This window comes from Terrapene carolina, unplaced genomic scaffold, assembly GCF_002925995.2.
Source record: "Terrapene carolina triunguis isolate 2854851 unplaced genomic scaffold, T_m_triunguis-2.0 Scaffold58, whole genome shotgun sequence".
In the NCBI taxonomy this organism is placed as follows: Eukaryota; Metazoa; Chordata; order Testudines; family Emydidae; genus Terrapene; species Terrapene triunguis.
In genome coordinates, this window is record NW_020664409.1 from 91652574 (window position 1) to 91671991 (window position 19418).

The following is a 19418-nucleotide window of genomic DNA, read 5'->3' on the forward strand; positions in this document are numbered from 1 at the left end:
GAGCCAAGAATAGAACCCATATTTCCTGTCTCCCTGTCCTGTGCCCTGTCCACAGGGGCCCATTGCCTCCATGAACTTCTCCAATATTTGCATTCTTTCCTGTATTAGGAGAAAATGAGACAGATGGGAGGTATGAAGTGGATTGGTGTGGGCAACCATAGGTGTGCAAATAGTAGAACTCAAAAAAACGAATGTAACTGAAATCTACTTATTAATCCTTTTATTTATATATGTGTGTGTGTGTGTGTGTGTGTATATGTATGTATGTGTATATATATATGTGTATATGTATGTATGTATGTATGTATGTATATATAAAAAAACAAGATCTTCTCCCATCTAGATTTAAATTAAAAAATTGTTTTCTGTATTTCTTATTGAATTGCATTGCAGTATACACAGCATCAATCGTGAAAGGCTTTTTTCCACCTATATGTATTTTGTATGTGTATAGAGCTTGCTGACTTTCCAACTGAGGAAATCTTTTCCTCCTCAGATGCCCTCTGGCTTTGGGACTCTGTGCTAGGCAGATGAACTGGCTCAAAGGTGGATTTATATGGGTGTATGGCGCAAAAAACTGCAAAGTAATTCCTATCTTCTAAGCTTTGCTTCCTCTCAAGATTCCTGATTGATTATTGCAGTGGGATGTCCTTCGGGACATGAATATAGAATTCTGATGCCAGTTTGCAATGAAAACTTAATGTGTATCACAGGTTGTGTGTCCTTGTTGGATATTTTATTCCTGCTATGGGGCTAGATGATGAAGTTCAGGGCATAATTTAATATTGAAAGAATTTCTATTTACAAGCTTAAAAAAACCCCCAAACCTTGAACATTTAATATGAAGGAAAGTAATGATAAACAACATATGCTTCTGTACAAACATGCAGGAAATACTGTAAGGGCTACTGAGAGACAAGACAATGAAACTCAATGACAGATGAAGTTGGTGTTACTGAATACTTAATGCTCTTCATTAAAATGTCACAGATTGGGGAGGAAGCAACTTCTTGCCTCTGGGATAAGTAACTTATGTAGTTCACTGTAAGGCCATCTATAAACTAAATAGTACTCTCAAGTTGAGAACATAAAAACATAAAGCTCAGAAAAATACTTGGATGATACTGAATATAATCCATGGAGATAATCCAACTGCTATGAAGTGTATATGTCGAGATGAGAAGTAAAATCATCAGACATTTGAACATAAGTTAAAGATTTAAGATGCAATTTGAACTATTTTATTCAACTCTGATCACCTAATTACTGGAAGAACATTGCTCAGATTGAAAGTAACCGTGAAGAAGTGATAGTGAGTTCATAGAGGCATGGGAGATATTGAAAAGAAGAGAAATTTATAGGAGCGTTTGCACTGACAAAAGAGAATATCAGGAAAAAATTATTTATGTATAATGGCTAATTACCTTTACCATTTTTAAAAAAAGTAGATTCAGCATATGAAAGTAGGTGAAAGAACTACAGTATGGCCAGGGCAGCCTTTATTTCCAGTACATAACTTCCTTTTCTTTTAAGATAATGTAGGGATGAATCTTTGTCATAGCTGTCTTTCTTAGTACAGACAAACTATGATCATTCTGAAACATTATTGATTTCTATAGTGCATTTGCAATAGATATGATAAATTAACATATAAATGCAGTTTTCAAAAAATCACTAGCCTATACTAACTAGTACGGGGGTAGGCAACCTATGGCATGCTTGCCGAAGGCGGCACGCGAGCTGATTTTCAGTGGCACTCACGCTGCCTGGGTCCTAGCCACCAGTCGGGGGGGCTCTGCATTTTAATTTAATTTTAAATGAAACTTCTTAAACATTTTGAAAACCTTATTTACTTTACATACAACAATAGTTTAGTTCTATATTATAGACTTATAGAAAGAGACCTTCTAAAAACGTTAAAATGTATTACTGGCACGTGAAACCTTAAATTAGAGTGAATAAATGAAGACTCAGCACACCACTTCTGAAAGGTTGCCGACCCCTGAACTAGTATATACCTGGCATTTAGCTTTTTAAAAATTACTTTGAAAGCCCATTTGCAGTCAGTTAAGACTTGCAGACTATTTCAGTTAAACATTTTACCTGTTTTATACTGTGGCAACTACAGCAATGGTTTACACAGCAAAATAATATTAGGATAGTATGCAGGACCACATTTTCAAAAAAAGCTCATTTAGGTACTTGACTGAAGTTGCCAAATTTTCAAAATTGGCCCGAAGACTTTCCATATTTGCTTTTCCATGTAATCAGTTGCTCTATTATTTTCCAGTTTAAATTTGGATTAATCTTGCTGTATGTATTGAAGAAGAATAATGCAAGAACAGGAATGATGCACATATTTTACATTTTCGTTATGCAGTATATAACTCTTTGCCTTTTTATATGAATCATAATTGTCCTGGACAAGAGCACTCAAAACCTCCATTGAGTTCAGTGGGAGTCATGCCCCCATAAGGACAACAGGAGCCTACTTTTTATTTACATTTGGCACTCTTCAGACTGTATATTTCCCCCACTGCTATTAAAATACAATTTAATTTGTTTGCTTTTGTTAATTTAAAAAAAAAAAGGGGGGGGGGAGGAGGGAGTAGCAGCTGTAACCATGTTGGTGCATCACTAGTCATCACCAAACATGATCATGGCACAGGAGCTCCAGCAATCCATGCTACTAGTAGGTAGAAAGAGTACCCCATGGAGCTGTTGCTGATTAAACTCTCATGAAACACAAACACAAAGAAGCAGCAGAGGTCCTCTGTGGTAAACAGTATTTATTTTAACCATATTAGCATAAAAGAGCACTTTGAAACTCCCTTTAAAAATAAATAGGATTCTTGTTCTTTTAGGTTTTGCTTGCTCTTTTACTGATAGGTTTCCAAAAAAGAAATAGCCTGTAAAAACCACAAACTACTTCATTAAAATTTAACAGAGATGTTTTCCTGTAAACTTTAATAATTCCATCATACTTTTTTATTTTAAACTCCCTGCTTTTGAATTTAAAGTGTAGCACTGTTTCCCTCTAGAAGATATGGAGATGAAGGGTACATGCACAGAACAGCACCATACAAAAGTAATGTCATACAGATATGTTGCCTCTGCATCTGCTCTTCACTGGTCCATGGCTGCATCCTACTCTCTTCCTGTTCACTAGCCTGCTCTATTTCTCCCAGTCACCTTCCTGGTAAACCTCTTCCCCTTGGTCCCTGATGGTCTTCCCCACCTAATTCTCTTTGCTATCTTGGCACATTACAGGAGAGTACTGTGCATGCATAGTGTCGGCTCTGTGATACCTGGGCATTGTGATTCTAGTCACTTGCTGTTAGAATATACAAATAGTTTAGATCTAAACATCTACCAAAAGTCTCATATTAATGTAGATTTATGTACCTCTCTTAGGAGGAATAAACATTTGTTCAGTCTGTTGAATTTAATAACTACATCCCTCTATATTGTGTGAATAAAACTATAAATAGTTATAGAAAATTGTGTTGCCTGTAAAGCAGCTCTTAAGATTAAAAATAATTAATCTCATAAGGCGTGTACAGGTTTCATGTCATCTAGAAAGCTCTCTCCACTGTGATGACTTAATGATCTGTATCCTGATCATATATACAGAATCAGGTGTAGGCTTACCAATATTTCTACAACGTTTAAAGCCTTCACTGTTTTAATATTTATTTTACCATAGCACTCAAAGGATCCAATCAGGAATAGGATCATTGTGCTGAACAGTGTACAAATACATAGGAACAAGTGCCTTAAAGAGCTTACAATCTAAAATTTCCATGCAGTTTTGTTATATTAAATTGTGAAACAGTTTGTAATGTAGAGGTTAGCTATTGGTTAAAATATTCTCTGAACTATTTTTCTTCTAAAAAAAAATAATTACTAAACTATCTTGGATGTAAACTTGGTATCTTAACATTCATGTATAGTCCTGTTTATTTTATAATGACCTCTGTTATTACAGTAGCATACTCTACTTGGAATACTAATTCACTGAAACATATTACAAATGTTTCTCATATAGCATTATAACTGACTGCATAGAAAATTATTGTACTATAGTAAACATACACTAATTGGGTATCTAATTATGTTCTTGTGTACACAAGTATCAGATCCTAGAATGTTCATAGGGTTGATAGTTTGATGTACCATGAACTAAATTTTTCAGATCATGTAAATGTTTGACATTCCCACTTGTGTGTTCTGCTGTGCAGAACAGATACATAAAAAGCTAGACAGTGCTTCTTGGAAAGTGATTTAAAATTTCACATTGATTATGGTTATCAGGCTTTCTTCCAGTCTGCCTCAGCTTGCAAGGATTTAATTTTAATGTTTTGAGAGACGGGCTATCCCACCGTACTCTTGCATACTAGAGGAGAGGGATTTAAACACACAGGAGTAGAGTGGAGTAAATATTAGAGGGACCCATATTTTAAGTATCACATCCGTTTCCTCCAGTATAGGCTCCCTTTCCCCCATTCATTATCCTGCCTGCCCCAGGTTTATGCTCTTTTACAGTCTTCACAACCCCATTTCCTCTCTGGTTCGGGGGAAATCCTGGGGTTTATTGGGAGTAAGTGCCAAGTCTCACAGACAGAAGACTATCTCCTAACTGGGAGCCACTGGACAAAGAACTCACTGTAACCCGGTCACTTCTCCCAATGCTAACCATATTCAGCTGTGCTAGGGAGAAAGAGAGGGAACCATGGCTCTGGTTTGCATTCCTCCTCATTCTTACCTGCTGCCTTCGCCTACCAGGAGTCTGACCTCTTGATAAGGACTTCTAGCAGCTGTCTGTTCAGCTGCTCTCACAAGCTAGAAGGTTTTGTATCTGGTCTCTCCAGAACAATCAATAACTTCATGCTGCTCTCTGGAATGTTCCATGTATGTCAGCCATGGCATCTCTGATGTACACTGTGGTTTCTTTGTTGCGTGCTTTTAGCTCATGGATTCTTTCAGCTTGTGCTTCCAGCTGATGCCCTAATTCAGCTTCATCTGTTCTTCTCATTATTCCTTTGGCAAGGAAGAGGGACTTAGGCACATGTCCTATGGGAGTCTAAGGCTAGGTCTACACTACGGGGGGAGGGAAGGGTCGACCTAAGATACGCAACTTCAGCTACGCGAATAGCTGAATTTTAGGTCGACTTACCTGGCTGTGAGGATGGCGGCGAGTTGACCACTGCCGCTCCCCTGTCGACTCCGCTTCCGCCTCTCGCTGTGTTGGAGTTCCGGAGTCGACGGCAGAGCGATCGGGGATCAATTTTATCGTGTCTACACTAGATGCGATAAATCGATCCCCGATAGATCGATCGCTACCCGCCGATCCGATGGGTAGTGAAGACGTACCCTTAGAACAGTTGCCGTTGAATCATCATCTCTGGATCTTGCTAAGGACAGGGCTCTGTGGAAAACAATTGCTGGACTGATAGCTGTGATTGTCCCTCCCTTGCTAGATTTATATTTTTGGCCATGTCAGCAAATGTTTTGATTCCAATTTTCTTGACTGGGCTGAAGAAGTTATGTGTCCCATCAGAATCAATTGCACCACTCAGAAATCTCTCCGCTTATTCTTCACCAACGTCTACTGTTTCCAGTAGAGACTCTTGTACCTCTGATGTTACCTGCAGTACAGTAGAGATATTGATAAGCACCTCTGGATTCAGAGTCAAATGGGTTTGTCATATTGTTGATGACATGATTAGTAAGAACTGTAACATTCATCCCTCTTCATTGCAGAGGCAAGGATTTGCTTGTGGATTTTGTCTTCAGTACTTGTTGTTAGTCCACTTCTTTCTTTCATAGCTTTGGATATTCACTCAGGAGATGATTTATGAGGGTCCTCTGAAAAGGCTAATCTGAAGAAGGAACTTAAGTCATCCATATGATTTGTGGATGTTGCTCTGGTGAGTGAGCCTGATGAACAGCTTTCGAATGAACAAGTGGTTTTGTATAATGCCACTTCAGTCCTTCAGTCAGAAATAGCCACAATGAAAGCCTCAGAATATTATCCAAAGCCGGGTGATTGTAGTATCCAGAGGTCAGCTACTTTTGTGCTCCAGTTGGTGCACGAGTTTGTCCTTTGGTTAACAAGTAAAGAGAAGTATAATTCAGCCAGCAATAGTGTCATCCTTCAGAAGACATTCAAAGAAGGTGCCTCTCAATTGCAGAATGCGTAGTATTTAACAGTTCCAAAAGTATCACACCGTTGCACATAAGCCTTGCTGCAGAGCTACACCGTGAGTTTGGGGCTCACAGTTCAGTTAATAATAGTACACCATCGTGGATTCTGCATCAGTTATGATGAGCTGAAACATGACTGACTAGTTTTTTACCATTTACGTTAATTTCAGCACAGTTAATATGGTGGTGATTGGTCAAAGCTACAAAATGACAACATATTAAAAGATATTTTTATTGGTTTTGTGTGGTCAAACATATTTTTTCAGAAATGCTGAAGCTATTTAGTGTGAGGCAAAAATGGGGAATATCAGCGTTTTGCTATATACGAACATGAAATGTTTTCACATTGCATATTCTTAATTGATGAAGTATCTCACAAGTCATTATAATCGTTTTCTGTATTTTCAATTGAAATTTGCATACCAGCAGATCAGTTTCATACTTGAAGGTTATGTATTGGTAGAAGTAGATTGCCTGTCCATAGTACTGCATTAGAGGGTAGATATAAATGTACATGAATTCCTAATGTAATTCTTTTCCATTTGTAAGCTTTTGTACGTACAATGTAGCATCTAGTCTTCTCGGAAGGTTTTAATTTGTAGTTGTCTGTGCATGCAGTACTAATTTTTGAAATAGGTTTTTAATTTGGTGACTCTTACGCACAGGTCAGTTACAGTGTTAGAGATCGCAATACACAGCTTCATACTGGGCTTCATTCAAAGTGCTCACTAAACCAAATGGCAAATTTGATACTAACATATAGATCTAATTTAAAATACATACTCTTTTCTTTTAGTGAAAACGCTTTTCTTCTGACGCCAGAGCTTACTCCACGGAAGCTGGGAGGTCTGTCTTTTGAAAAAGCAGCTGGGTGCCATTATCATGGGCTTGAGTAAGTTTCCTTGCATTGCTTGATGTGATTATTTTCTCAACATTGTCATCTAGCATAAAACCCAAGTTATAGGTGGGACCCACTTTATGCAACCTGGAAACTATTTATAGAGAAGTAGATCTACAAATATGTTTGGGATGTTTACTAAATGGTTTTAGTCCCTAGCATAACATGTTTTTTGTTTCCTTTCAAGCCCACCCCAAAAAAACCAAAAACCCACAACCTCTTCTGTTTTCTTTACCCTCACTTTCTGGACTGGTATCGACTGTTATACTCCTGTCTCCTTGATGGTAATGAAGAATGTGACTTTGGCCTTGTCTATATACACACAAGTTGTACTGCTTTAACTTTGCTGCATCTATATTCAGGCCTGTAGCTTCTGAGAGAGATGCTTCATTTACATAATTAAATGTCTAAATTAAAATATGGTTTTACTTCAAATCAAATTATAAACATTTTCAGCTGAATAGTCATGAGATATGTTTATAACAGTGTTTTTAATGTAAATGAAAATTGTGGTGAAGATGGCTGTACGTATCTATAGAATATTCCAGGCATGTCAGTGTGTGTGTCACTCTGAAGTCTAGCATGTCTGTTGAATCAGTATGAAATGATAGGAACAGCTGCAAGCATTGTAGAAAGCTCTTCTTGTTCAGAACATCACCAGGTTGAATTATCACGGTCTGTTACTGTCCAATTTTAAGTTCTCAGCCATGTTGACTTTACAGATTACACCCGTGTGGTGTACATCTACAGTAAGGATCTATGCCATGCCAAGCGTTCTAGGCAGTTTGGTTGAATTAGCTATGATAACACATCACCCTTCCTCTACAGATTATTTGCATGCAAAAATTTCACACACAAGTCAACACAACCACCCACACAACAAAACAAACCACACACACAATAACTCCAAACACACGCAGCCCTGCACCTCAGCGCAAAACCCCATTTTTGTTTTGTTTTTTTACACGTGACTTTCTACGTCTCTTAGGAGGAATAAACATCCTAAAATACAGGAAAGGACCGAACAATAAACCATCAGTTTTGCATCCTAATCTGATGACCAAATTTCAGTGTTTTAGCACTACAGATTTATGTAGTATAATTTTATCACCCCTGATGGCGCTTTATGGATTCCTCAAGTGCTCTTCCTGAAGGTGTGGGTGAGGGGAAGAGAAGGAATAACATGGACCTAGTCAATAGAGTGATGGGCTCCCTAGAAATACCTGACATAGAGTAGATAGAAATAGACTTTCATAAGAGTCTGAAAGCTCACTTAAAATACTGTGGTTTGGAGGAGGTGAGTAAAAAGGGTTGGAGGAAAGGGACTGAAGTATACTGCTCAGGTTGTGTTGCCAGTTTTGCTTGAATGTGATTTTTCTTGCCCCTAATCTTAATCCTTGCACTCTGAAAAAGAGTACCTGATGTGGGTGAACACCACTGGGTTTTGGGTTCTCAAAAAAGGTCTGAGGTCTTGGGGCTGTTGAAACCATACAGATTCTTTCTCTCTGAGATCTATACTATATAGATTTGTATACAATCCTCGTATCTGAAAGTCACATAGCTTAATGCATTACTAGAATGCAAATGTCTGTCATGTAGCAGGAAGCTTTCAATAAAACATAAAGCAAAGGAATTGATAACTTTAAATATTTAACAAGAGCCTGATTATATTTATAAGAGAAACACAATCTATTGTCAACATCCCAGTATGTGCTAAAGGGAGAAACAAGACTTCCATAATGCCAAATCCTGCATTCAATAATTCAAGTAAACTTTCTGTTGCCTTCAATGGAAATTTTACTCGAGAGAGAACCGAGTAAGGATAGTGGGATTTGGCCCATATTAAATATGTAACCCAACTTCATCTTGTTGACTTGAATGTAGTAGAATCCACGAGAGAGTCTATCATGTAATCTAGTTTATTAGGTCATTCACAGCAGTTGTCAAGGGCAACCTAGCGATTCAAGTAAAGAGGCGCTGCAGACGTTTCCATAGTTGAAGTTAAGCATGGTTATTCAGTTTTTTTAATGGGAAAAAATTCCCCAACTCTGTTACAGTGGTCACTGGTTTTGTGGTTCTGTTATTTTTTTTATTTCAATTTTAGATACTGTCTAGATAACAGAAAAGCTTTAGAGAGAGATGTGAAATTTGCTGAACTTCAGACTCGTCTTATTCGCTATGAAACACAGACTACCTGTACTAAAGAGTGCTGTCCTGTACCATGTGTCTTGAGCCCTCTTCCGTCTCCTGCAGTTTTGTCAGAGCCTGGAAGTGTCCCCGATGGGGAATCTTTACAAAGTGAACTCAGAACAGAATCATCAAGGCTAAAACGCAGATCAAAAGACTTGGATTGCTTTTATCCCAACAAGAGGTAATGCACTAAATAAAATTTTAAAAATTAAGATTTTTTTAAAGGATCTATCTATTTAAATGTTTAATCCCTCTTCTGTCAGTTTGGTATTTCTCAAGTGTGACCTATGATTGACTGCATTAGATGCATCAAAACCACAAACCTAAGGCATTTTAATTTAAGAAATTGAGGGCTGTATCCTGCAAGGTGCTGAGTGTCTCTTGAAAGGTGCCAAAATGCGCTTAGTAGCCACTCAAATCGTTATTTGTTTTGCAATAGCGCTGTGAGGCCTCAGCGCATTGTGCTGGGGACTGTACAAACCTAGAATAATACAGTCCACAGCCCATAGAGCTCACAGTTTAAGTAAAGAAGACCCACTGAAGTTCCAGTTCACCCAGCCCTGACCCTCTCCTTATTCAAATCCTTTTAAAAACCCAGTTTTTCAGAATCCCCCACAAGAAGCATTTTTATATCATTTGCATCAATGTAAAACCATCAGCGAGTGCATATGCCACAGCTGAGCAATTGTGATCTTATTACTGTAATTCTTCCCATCCTGTCCCCCCAATTGTTAGTTACACTCTTGTTGCTGCACACCTGCTCTTCAAACAGGGATTGTGTCAAGTGGGGATTTTAATATACTTCCTCAGCAAAGACCCTGCTAGATTCTGGTGTTCTGTATAAATAGTAAGAAGGGGAATTGTGGTGGTTCTCCATTTCACTGGATTGAGCCCTTAGGAGTTTCAAGCATTCTCTTCTTGACCCTGTCTTGGTCTAGATTCATGAGGAGACTAAAGCACTGGACTTGGTGACTTGGCAGACCTATTCTTCTTCATTTTTACTGGCGTAACTGGGAGAGGATCCACATGGGAGAATATGTCAAACAAGGACATTTTTTCAATTGGGATGGGGGCAGAGGGAAGAAATTCCTGCAGTTTTCATGTCCACCTTTAATTTGATTGCGTCTCCTCTGTCCCTTCAGTTAACCACTGTGATTTGTTCCAAACTCTGGTTTTTCTGTAGCATCTGCTATACAAAAGACCCCTTCACTCTGGTCTGGTTTAACTATCGGAGAGCAAATCATTAGTAGGTAAGGGAGGAGAGTCTTCCTCACTTATTAGGAAGGAAATTCTATTAATAGTTTGTCACCGCTCACCATTTTCAGCCTCCGTTTGTTTGAGAGTACTGTATGTCTTCAATATTTTAAGCAGTTATAGTAGCCTTTTATAGTTGAGACAAAACTAGCAAGACCATAAACACTTATCTGATTTTTTTTTCTTTTCTTTTTTTCCCCTCCAGATTAATAAAAACTGAAAGCACAGATTCTCTCATGTCTCAGGCAAGCGGAAGTAGTGTGGGTCACCATTCAGTAGGTGTCATAAGACAACAGCCAGGCAGATCAGCCAGGCAGATGTCTCTAACATCTGCATCTGTTAAGCAGCCTAGTGGTCAGGCCAACAAAGTAACTGCAGAGGCTGGCCCAGCAAGTCAGAGATGTGTGCAAGAGTCAGAAACTTCAAAGCCAATTAAGGAATCAAGATCTCAGAAACATATACGGGTAAATATATATTTGTCTTCCCCCTCCAGATGCCTCCCCCCCTAAAAGATAAGATTCCCCATTTGTAGCCTCATTCAGCATTCTTTCAAAATGTGGGACAAATCCCCAAATCTTTAATTTCCCTTAGGTCTGCTCAAGGGAAATTTGTAGAAATCAAGAGAAGTTTTATATAAGTAAGGAGTACAGGACTGTCGGAAAAGAACTTAGTGCACACAGTAGAGTGTCCAAGAAAAAAAAGAAAGAGACAAAGAGCAATAGATAACAGATGTGAAAAAGGGGAAATTGAAATGAATATAAATTAAAAGTTATGAAATATAGAAAATTGATAAGGGAAGCCAGATATCAGGGAAGGATCCATGGTTGGCAGAGCAAAAAACAATAAGATGATTTGGGGGGCGGGAGGGAATATCAGGAACAAAAATCCTAGCAGTGATATAGGTCAATTACTAGAAGGAGATGGTGTTATTGTTAAAGATGGAGAAAAGGAAGAAGTGTTCAGTAAATATTTCTCTTCTGTATTTGGAAAGAAGCAGGATGGTGTGCTTGTATCTAGAGCCGTCTGGAAATGGAAATCCATTCCTGTGAAAAAATTGGACTCTTTGGGGGGGAAAAAAGTTTTTTTTCATCCCAAATGGCAATGAAAAGTTAAAAACATGGAATTTTTCATAGAAAGGGATTTCCAGGAAAATTCCATGTTGGAAAAACCAAAATGTAGCTTTTTGGCTTTCTGCCTGCAGAAGATGAAATTGACAAGCCTTCCCAGCTGACTGCCGAAGGGTGAGCACCCCAGTTTTCCATCACTTCCTACACCCCTAGTTGCCAGAGAGATAACTAGGCTGCCAAGGATGTGGGGCGCTCAGCCTCCTTGCCTCCCCCAAATCTGTTTGCCAGGAGGGCAGCTGGGCAGGCAAAGTACTGAGGTGCTGAAAGGGTGCTAATGTATCAGTATTCAAAATCAGCCATGGATGACCTGGATAACTATAGGCTGGTCAGCCTGACATCAATCCAAGGCAAGTAAATAGAAAACCTGATATGGGATTCAATACATAAAAAATAAAGGATGGGGTTATTATTAATGCCAGACAGCATGGTATTATGGAAAATAGGTCTTGCTGGACAAACCAGATTTCATTCTTTGATGAAATTGCAAGGTTAGTTGATAAAGGTAATAGCGGTATAGATGTAATATATAGTTGGATTTCTGTAAGGTGTTTGACTTACTACCGCTCAACATTCTAATTGAAAAATGAGACTATACAATATGAATAGAGCCCACATTAAATGCATTAAGAACAGGCTAACTGACAGAGCTCACAGTAGTCGTCAGTGGGGAACCCTCATCAAATGGGGGTGTCTGTCTCCTGTGGGTTTCACAGGGATTGGTCTAAGTCTCAACATTACTCAGCTTTTGCATTAATGACTTGAAACTATATATAAAATCAATGCTGTTAAAATTTGCTTAGTAAACTGGGCCCATTCAATCAAACTGTGTTTTAATGGGGGGAGGGATAGCTCAGTGGTTTGAGCATTGGCCTGCTAAACCGAGGGTTGTGAGTTCAATCCTTGAGGGGGCCATTTAGGGATCTGGGGCCAAAATCTGTCTGGGTATTGGTCCTGCTTTGAGCAGGGGGTTGGACTAGATGACCTCTTGAGGTCCCTGTGATTCTATGAATACAACCAAATGTCCAGTTCTGCATCTACAAACAAGGAATGCAGGCCTGTGGAGTGGGGGACCATATCCTATAAATCAATGACTCTGAAAAGGATCGAAGTGTCCTAGTGGACAGGCAACTCATCATTGAACTCCCAGTGTGATGTGTGATGTTGTGGCGAAAGAGCTAATGCTGTCCTTGGATGTACGAACAGGGGAGTAGCAAGTAGGAGCAGGAAGGGGATTTGATCTCGGCATTGGTGAGATAGATACTAGAATACTGCGTACAGGTCTGGTGTCCCCCATTTTAAAAAGCGTGTTGAAAAATTGGAGAAGAAGCCAAAAAGAGCCAAGAAAATGATTTGAGAGCTGGAGAAAATGACTTACAATGAGAAACTTAGGTCAATCTGAGTAGCTTGTCAAAAAGCAGACTGAAAGGCGACCTGATTACAACATGTAAGTATTGTCATGGAGAGAAAATATTGGCTACTAAAGGGCTTTTTAATCTGGTAAAGAAAGGCAGAACCAGAACCAGTGGATGGATTCAATGGAACCAGTCCGATTCAAATTAGAAATAAGGCACAAATGTTCAACAGTGAGGGTGATCAGTTATTGGAACAAACTAACAGGGGAAGTGGTGGATTCTCCGTATCTCGTTGTCAAGACTGGATGCCTTTCTCAAAGATATGCTTAGCCAAACACAAGTTGTTGAGCTCCATACGGGGGTAACTGTGTGAAATTTAATGGCCTGTGATGTACAGGAGGTGAGACTAGAAGATTTAATAGTGTCTTCGGGCCTTAAACCCTATGAATCTGTGAAAAATATGAAAATGAGGATTTTCCATTACCCTCATGGATATGTGAAACAGGAAAATACAATATATATCACTTTATTTTAAATAATGCCTAGCAGCTATACAGAGTGTTCCATCTTAAAGCACTATGTAAATGTTAACTAATCCTCAGCACTCGGGTGAAGTAGGTATTCTCTTCATTTTCCAGATGAAGGAAAAGGAAACTCTGTTAAATAACTTTGCCCTAAGCTGCAAAATGGCAGAGTCAAGGCTAGAACTGAGGATTTCCTGTCTTCGAGTCCCATACTCAGTTCAAGTCACAAAGCTGCCTCCCTAAAATTAATCTTTGGGGCAGAAGGGGAAGAAGTTCTGTATGGGTTTATTCTTTAAAAGTGGGCTATTGGAAAGCTTGTCATGGTGATAATTGATCCTAATTCCTAAGTGTGCCTGTGTTGTCTCCAAGATGCTGACGGAAGTGGTTGCTAAAACACTTAAGAAACACAGCATTGCAGAGAACCACAAATGCTTTGCATCATGCAGCCAGCGTCTGTTTGAGATATCCAAGTTCTATTTAAAGGTACTTTTTCCCACCTTTTGCTCTCACAATTGTACGTAGTTACTCCACCAAAACTATATCCAGGATTAACACATTTAAAGGGATATGATGTTCGAGATTGACAGCGCCAAATATTATACCTTTAAAAAATGTATTTTTAGCTCTATTTGCATCCTATTTGCTGAAAGCTTATAAAAGGGAAATTGCTCTGCACAGGCATGTGATGGAGGATCCAGAGCTAAGTTTGTCTGCTGTTGGACACATGAACCCATGTTTTGTGCTTCCAAGATGCAGGGCAAACAAAATTATAAAACTGAACAAGAATCCGATCACCCCGAATGTAACTGGTAAATCTGAGTCTATGAGGTCCAGTCTTGACAGTGTCACTATTTCCTAGGGACTGTGTTAAGAAAATAAAATGCTAGCAGTCAACAAGTGTAAATCAACAGAGTGTAGGGAAAAGCTTTGGACTCTTAGATCTGGCCGAAGTTTTGTTACTGATACAGTCTGCTATTTTGCTATTAGATAAAATAGCAGAATTCAGAACTAAGGGGCCATTTTAAAGCTTTTTTTCCTTCACTAACCAAGCCTATATATCATATTTAGTTGGTGTATACTTTTCAGGCATATGGTTTACTGGGAAGCTGTTGTGGAAGAAATTGTGAATTTCAGTAGCAAACTTAGAGCATAGGTTCACTTCGCTGCAAGGATATTTCTAAAGTCTGTTTTTCAAACACTTTTAATCTTTTAGTTTGATAAATTGAATTGTATGTGAGGTGCTTATTTAAATGTGTTACTTCACAACCCCTGGAGCTACTGACCATCCGTGACCACCTGTTGTTTGTATTCTACACAAGAAAGGTTAGCAAGGCTTGCTCTTCATAATTCATCTTCCCTCTCCAACAAGACAAGTGTATTGGGCCAAATGTTGACCTGTTCTAAGATATGGAAATTGCAGTGATGTAAGTTAGGCCCATTTTCCCAGTGTGTAATTGGGTGCATGTGGTAAAGTAGAGTAACTTGCACTCAGTTTATGTCATATTAGGAGTAACATATCCTGAGGAGTCAGAACAATGAGAGAGAGCAAGAAAAACAACCAAGAAGATGATGTAGGAGAGATTGGGGGGCAGAGGAGCAGCTGCTTTATCTTACATTCTTCTGTTAGTTTTGTTGCTATATGGCCCCTCAACCCCTTCTGTCACCTCTATGTATACATTGCACATGCTTTGAACACCTGTTTGGGCATTTAATGGATGCAGATTACCTTACTTTACTGTTTGTACCCACTTGCATCTATTTTCTGACCAATTTACACCAATCTGATGTGTAAATGCACTCCTATTTATATCTGTTGAACATGCCCTTACCTTCAAAAGTAGTCTTATCAATGCCTTATATTGTGCTGCAGTTATTTTGTACTTTATATTTGGATTCCCTCAATGTATAACAGAGCCAATCATCAGTCTGGAGACAAGTAAAGATGCTGCTTTATCATCAGAAGCCCTCTCCTGACTTGACTTGCAGTAATAATCAGTCTCTCTCTAACTCTTTATGTATTTTTTTCCCCTTTTTAGAATCTAATCTAAACACTGATTGCAGAGGTTTCAAAAACTTTCCCTCACTTATATAAAGCTTTAGGAGACCATTATGTTTCTCTTGTGACAATGAAGAGCACATTCATTGTTCTGGACAAAGCCCATTGATTACAAGGTGAAGAGGGAGATGTCAATAAACTTCATGCTGAGTCTGTAATCTTCACTTCTTGCTGTAATGTCCTTCCTTTCTCAACTGTTCCAAAGCTACTGGCTGAAAAGGAGGAGAATTTGTGCAAGTGGTTGGAACTATAGACTCCATGACATTGCTCAGCAAAGTGCCTGTGAACTTTCTGTAGAACTCCACGGCAATCCAACACTTTTCACCAGGCAGTCTTGTGTTTTCAGTTACCCTCAGTTTTCAGAAGTGATTGGGGTAAAATTTTTAAAAGTGCCTAAGTGACTTTGAAAGTCAGTGTGGTTTAGGCTCCTAGGTTACATAGGCACTTCTGAAAATGTTACCCTAGAGGTTTAGGGAACTAAGTAGTAAGAGGCAAATTCTCTCTTTAGCCAACAGCCTGGATGAGTGGGCTGTAGACGATGGATGAAGGGAGTATAGGATGCTCTCCTTCCCACACAGGACACTGAAGGGAAGAGTAGCTGCTGGACCTATGTAGTTGTAAATCTGATGGCCTTACCCCTTAAAAAACCTATTTGAATGCAGAGAGCTCTCTGCATTCAAATAGGTTTTTTAAGGGGTAAGGAACTAAATGGTGCAGCCCCACACCTCAAATGTGCTTGGGTCCGCTGAATTCTTCCCCACACTGTGCAATAGAACCACACTAGTACTATGGTATTATGTTTTCCACTGGGGGTGAGGCAATATTTTCCCCTTAAAGGTTGCAGGAAATATACATGCTTAGTTCTCTTTTCCCCTTCTACTACATTCCTACCTGCTTGCTCTACATGCCATTAGTAGTGGGAGGAGCCAGACTCCAAAATAGAAAATCTGTTTCCCGATGTGGTGGTTTTCCTTTTTGGGACTGATCTCTCTCAGTTTCACCTACCCTGGTCACATATATTTTGGAACTCTGCCCTTTGTTACAAGAGCGCAGTAAATGTGCATGGTTATACACCTCTACCCCGATATAACGCTGTCCTCGGGAGCCAAAAAATCTTACCGTGTTATAGGTGAAACCGCGTTATATCGAACTTACTTTGATCCGCCGGAGTGCGCACCCCCCCCCCCCCCGGAGCAGCGCTTTACCACGTTATATCCGAATTCATGTTCTATCGGGCCGCGTTATATCGGGGTAGAGGTGTAGTTAAATGTTCAGTCAGGGGCTATAAGAATTTTGAACAGCATCTCTGTAGCTTTGAAAGTGTTCAGGGGGCAGGAAGGGCATGGCTAAACCCCAAAACTTGAGTGACAAATTTGGATGGCCCCTGGTAACTGCAGGGAGAGGCACAACCCATTGTTAATGGATTAGGAGAGAGGGTAGTCTCAGAAAAGAAATAAGTAATTAATGTTTCCAATTAGGGAGCTCTAGGAGATCCTGAATCAGGGAAAGTCCCTGCAGGTAACTTTAATGTTAGCATCAGCTCCAGAGGAGGTGTGTATATGTATGTTCAAGTCTGTCTGGCAGCAATTCTATAAAATGGTGTGTTCTCTGTTTAGGATCTGAAAACTTCCAGAGGACTGTTTGATGAAATGAAGAAAACAGCAAACAACAATGCTAAACAGGTAACCTATTCCTGGATGTTCTGGAAATGTGTTCCTCATACGCTGCTGTGTGAAATCTACTGCTGTTGCTTCTTGGAATGTGGGTTGGTACATGACTTTAATGGGTGAACAGAGGAGACCATCTGTTGTGTTCTCTATGTTCTCTAGTTTGTATTGTGAGAGTTCTTTTGAGGTTAGTTTCCCTCAGTGCAAAATTCCAGTTGCAGATGTTGACTTGCTATCGAAATTGTTCTAATAAGGGTGGCCACTGTCAGAGAGAGAGATTTGAAATAAGGAAAAAGACTCAAAACTTTTTCACATTAATGAGAAAAATGTGTACATGATCTTCTGTTTCTCAGAGGAGTCTCTGCACTAATGGATCATTAGGGGGACCATTATGTTGTAAAAGGAAATACAATTCTTCTAAAGGAAGAATTATAGAAGTGGTAGATCCAAGCTCTGGGAATACCTATAAATAGAAACCTGAGGCAATGCTGACTGGGCTCATTTGGGTGTCAGGAAGATTAATGTGAATTTTAATATGGGGAAAATACTGGGAGAAAATACTCCTGTCCAGAAATTGATCAGTGCATTGAATCTTATCCTGGATACCTCATTAGAGAAACTTGGTTATGGTGATGAGCACTGTGGAATTTTGCCATTTTTGTTCTCTATACTGTAAAATAAAATGTAAGGGTTTGCTTGGTTCATTCCCATAGCAAAACCCTTGGTGGAAGAGGGGCTAACTGAACGGAAAACTGCAAGAACTCACCATGGAGTTTCTCCATGATTATTCTACGAGCGCAGTGTTTGCCCCACCGTATCCTCCTGTAGAATAAATCCACCCCTAAGCACACAGATTGTAAAGGATAGGTGGTAAGCCAGGGATATTCATTCATAGTACCCCTGCACCTCCATACCAGCTCTAACCTCTAGCAGTAGTCTACACACTAGTGCTCCCAAACTCATCTGTGAGGAAAGGAGGAGGTATTATCTCCATTTTCCCAAACTGGGAAATAGACCTCATTGTAAGTCAATGATGGAACCAGGCATTAGAGTTCAGGATTTTCTGTCTGCTAGACCATGCTGCCTCTCCTGCTCTGCAACAACAACTTATAGGGCCTTTTAGTGTGCTAGAATCTCTCTGATGGAAAAGCATTGATTTATGCTTGGCCACCCAGTTTGAGGAATAGCAACCACTATAGATGTAGGTCCAGCAATGAAACAAAACATTTGTTCTTCAGTTTATAAAGCAGGAAATTGTTCAAAAGGAAAACACTGGATATTTAGAATTGAGGCTGTACTTTGTTACCAGTGCATGGAGAGATTGGACTACAGTATGTCAACTTTTGAGGCTTAAAAAGTGCCCTTTTTAAATGCAAGAAATTATTTAGGAGTGAAAAATCCAAACAGTTGTATGTTAATGACTTCTCCTTGGTGAAAACATTGCCTATTAAAACTTCTGTCACAGTAAACTTTTTGGTTATACTTGCTCAATCAATAATATTGCAGAAGTTTGTTTTTTGTTCTTGAAATTAAACCAACTTTGAAAATCTGATTTCTCCTTTATTTGTATAGGTGATTGAATGGGTTTTGGAAAAGACTAACAAGTAGTGATGATGAATCATTACATATGAATGGAGTTTGCTTTCTCTATGAAGTTGGAGAAGAGGGTGTAAAGTGTATTACAACAAAAGTATAAAGCCAGGTAACAGGAACAAAACAGAACTTAAAAAACTTGGTTCATATACTTAATTCCCAAATCCAATACTGTGTTGTGGCCTTTAGATATTTTATATTGAGTTTTTATTAAAAAAATCTGTAATGAACATTGCATTTTATAGTATATGCCTATTTATAGATTTAATTATCTAAAAGACTATGACTTAGATTTTCAGAAACATTTTTATATGTGTTGTACAGATTTTATTTTAGATGTAATAAAAAAATCCAAATTTGATTGTAGTAACGACTGTTTTATTTCTTCTCTTTTCACAGTCTTTAAGAAAAGACAATTGTTCCATACACAACTACTTTTTTGTTCTTCAGATAAGTTAACTGGAAAGGTTTACAAGGCAATAAAACTCCTCTCACATTTTATAACTTAACTAGCCATAATTCCTTACTGTTCTGCACAGTAAGGCACAGT

The 19418-nt window shown here is 38.9% G+C and overlaps 1 protein-coding gene across 2 annotated transcripts in view; it reads left to right on the forward strand.

The window, feature by feature from the left end:
- MTBP (MDM2 binding protein) overlaps positions 1-19198 on the forward strand; it is a 68122-nt gene extending 48924 nt beyond the window's left edge. Inside the window, exons 17-22 of one of the 2 annotated variants that reach the window (XM_026646234.2) lie at positions 7004-7099; positions 9210-9476; positions 10755-11013; positions 13922-14035; positions 17225-17290; positions 18848-19198. In XM_026646234.2, the coding sequence (XP_026502019.1) occupies positions 7004-7099; positions 9210-9476; positions 10755-11013; positions 13922-14035; positions 17225-17290; positions 18848-18883 (838 nt within the window). In that variant the 3' untranslated portion in view covers positions 18884-19198. Of the gene's footprint in view, positions 1-7003; positions 7100-9209; positions 9477-10754; positions 11014-11750; positions 12547-13921; positions 14036-17224; positions 17291-18847 lie in introns of those variants that run through there. The other variant, XM_026646240.2, reaches the window with a different exon arrangement.
- Positions 19199-19418: the final 220 nt, after the last annotated feature.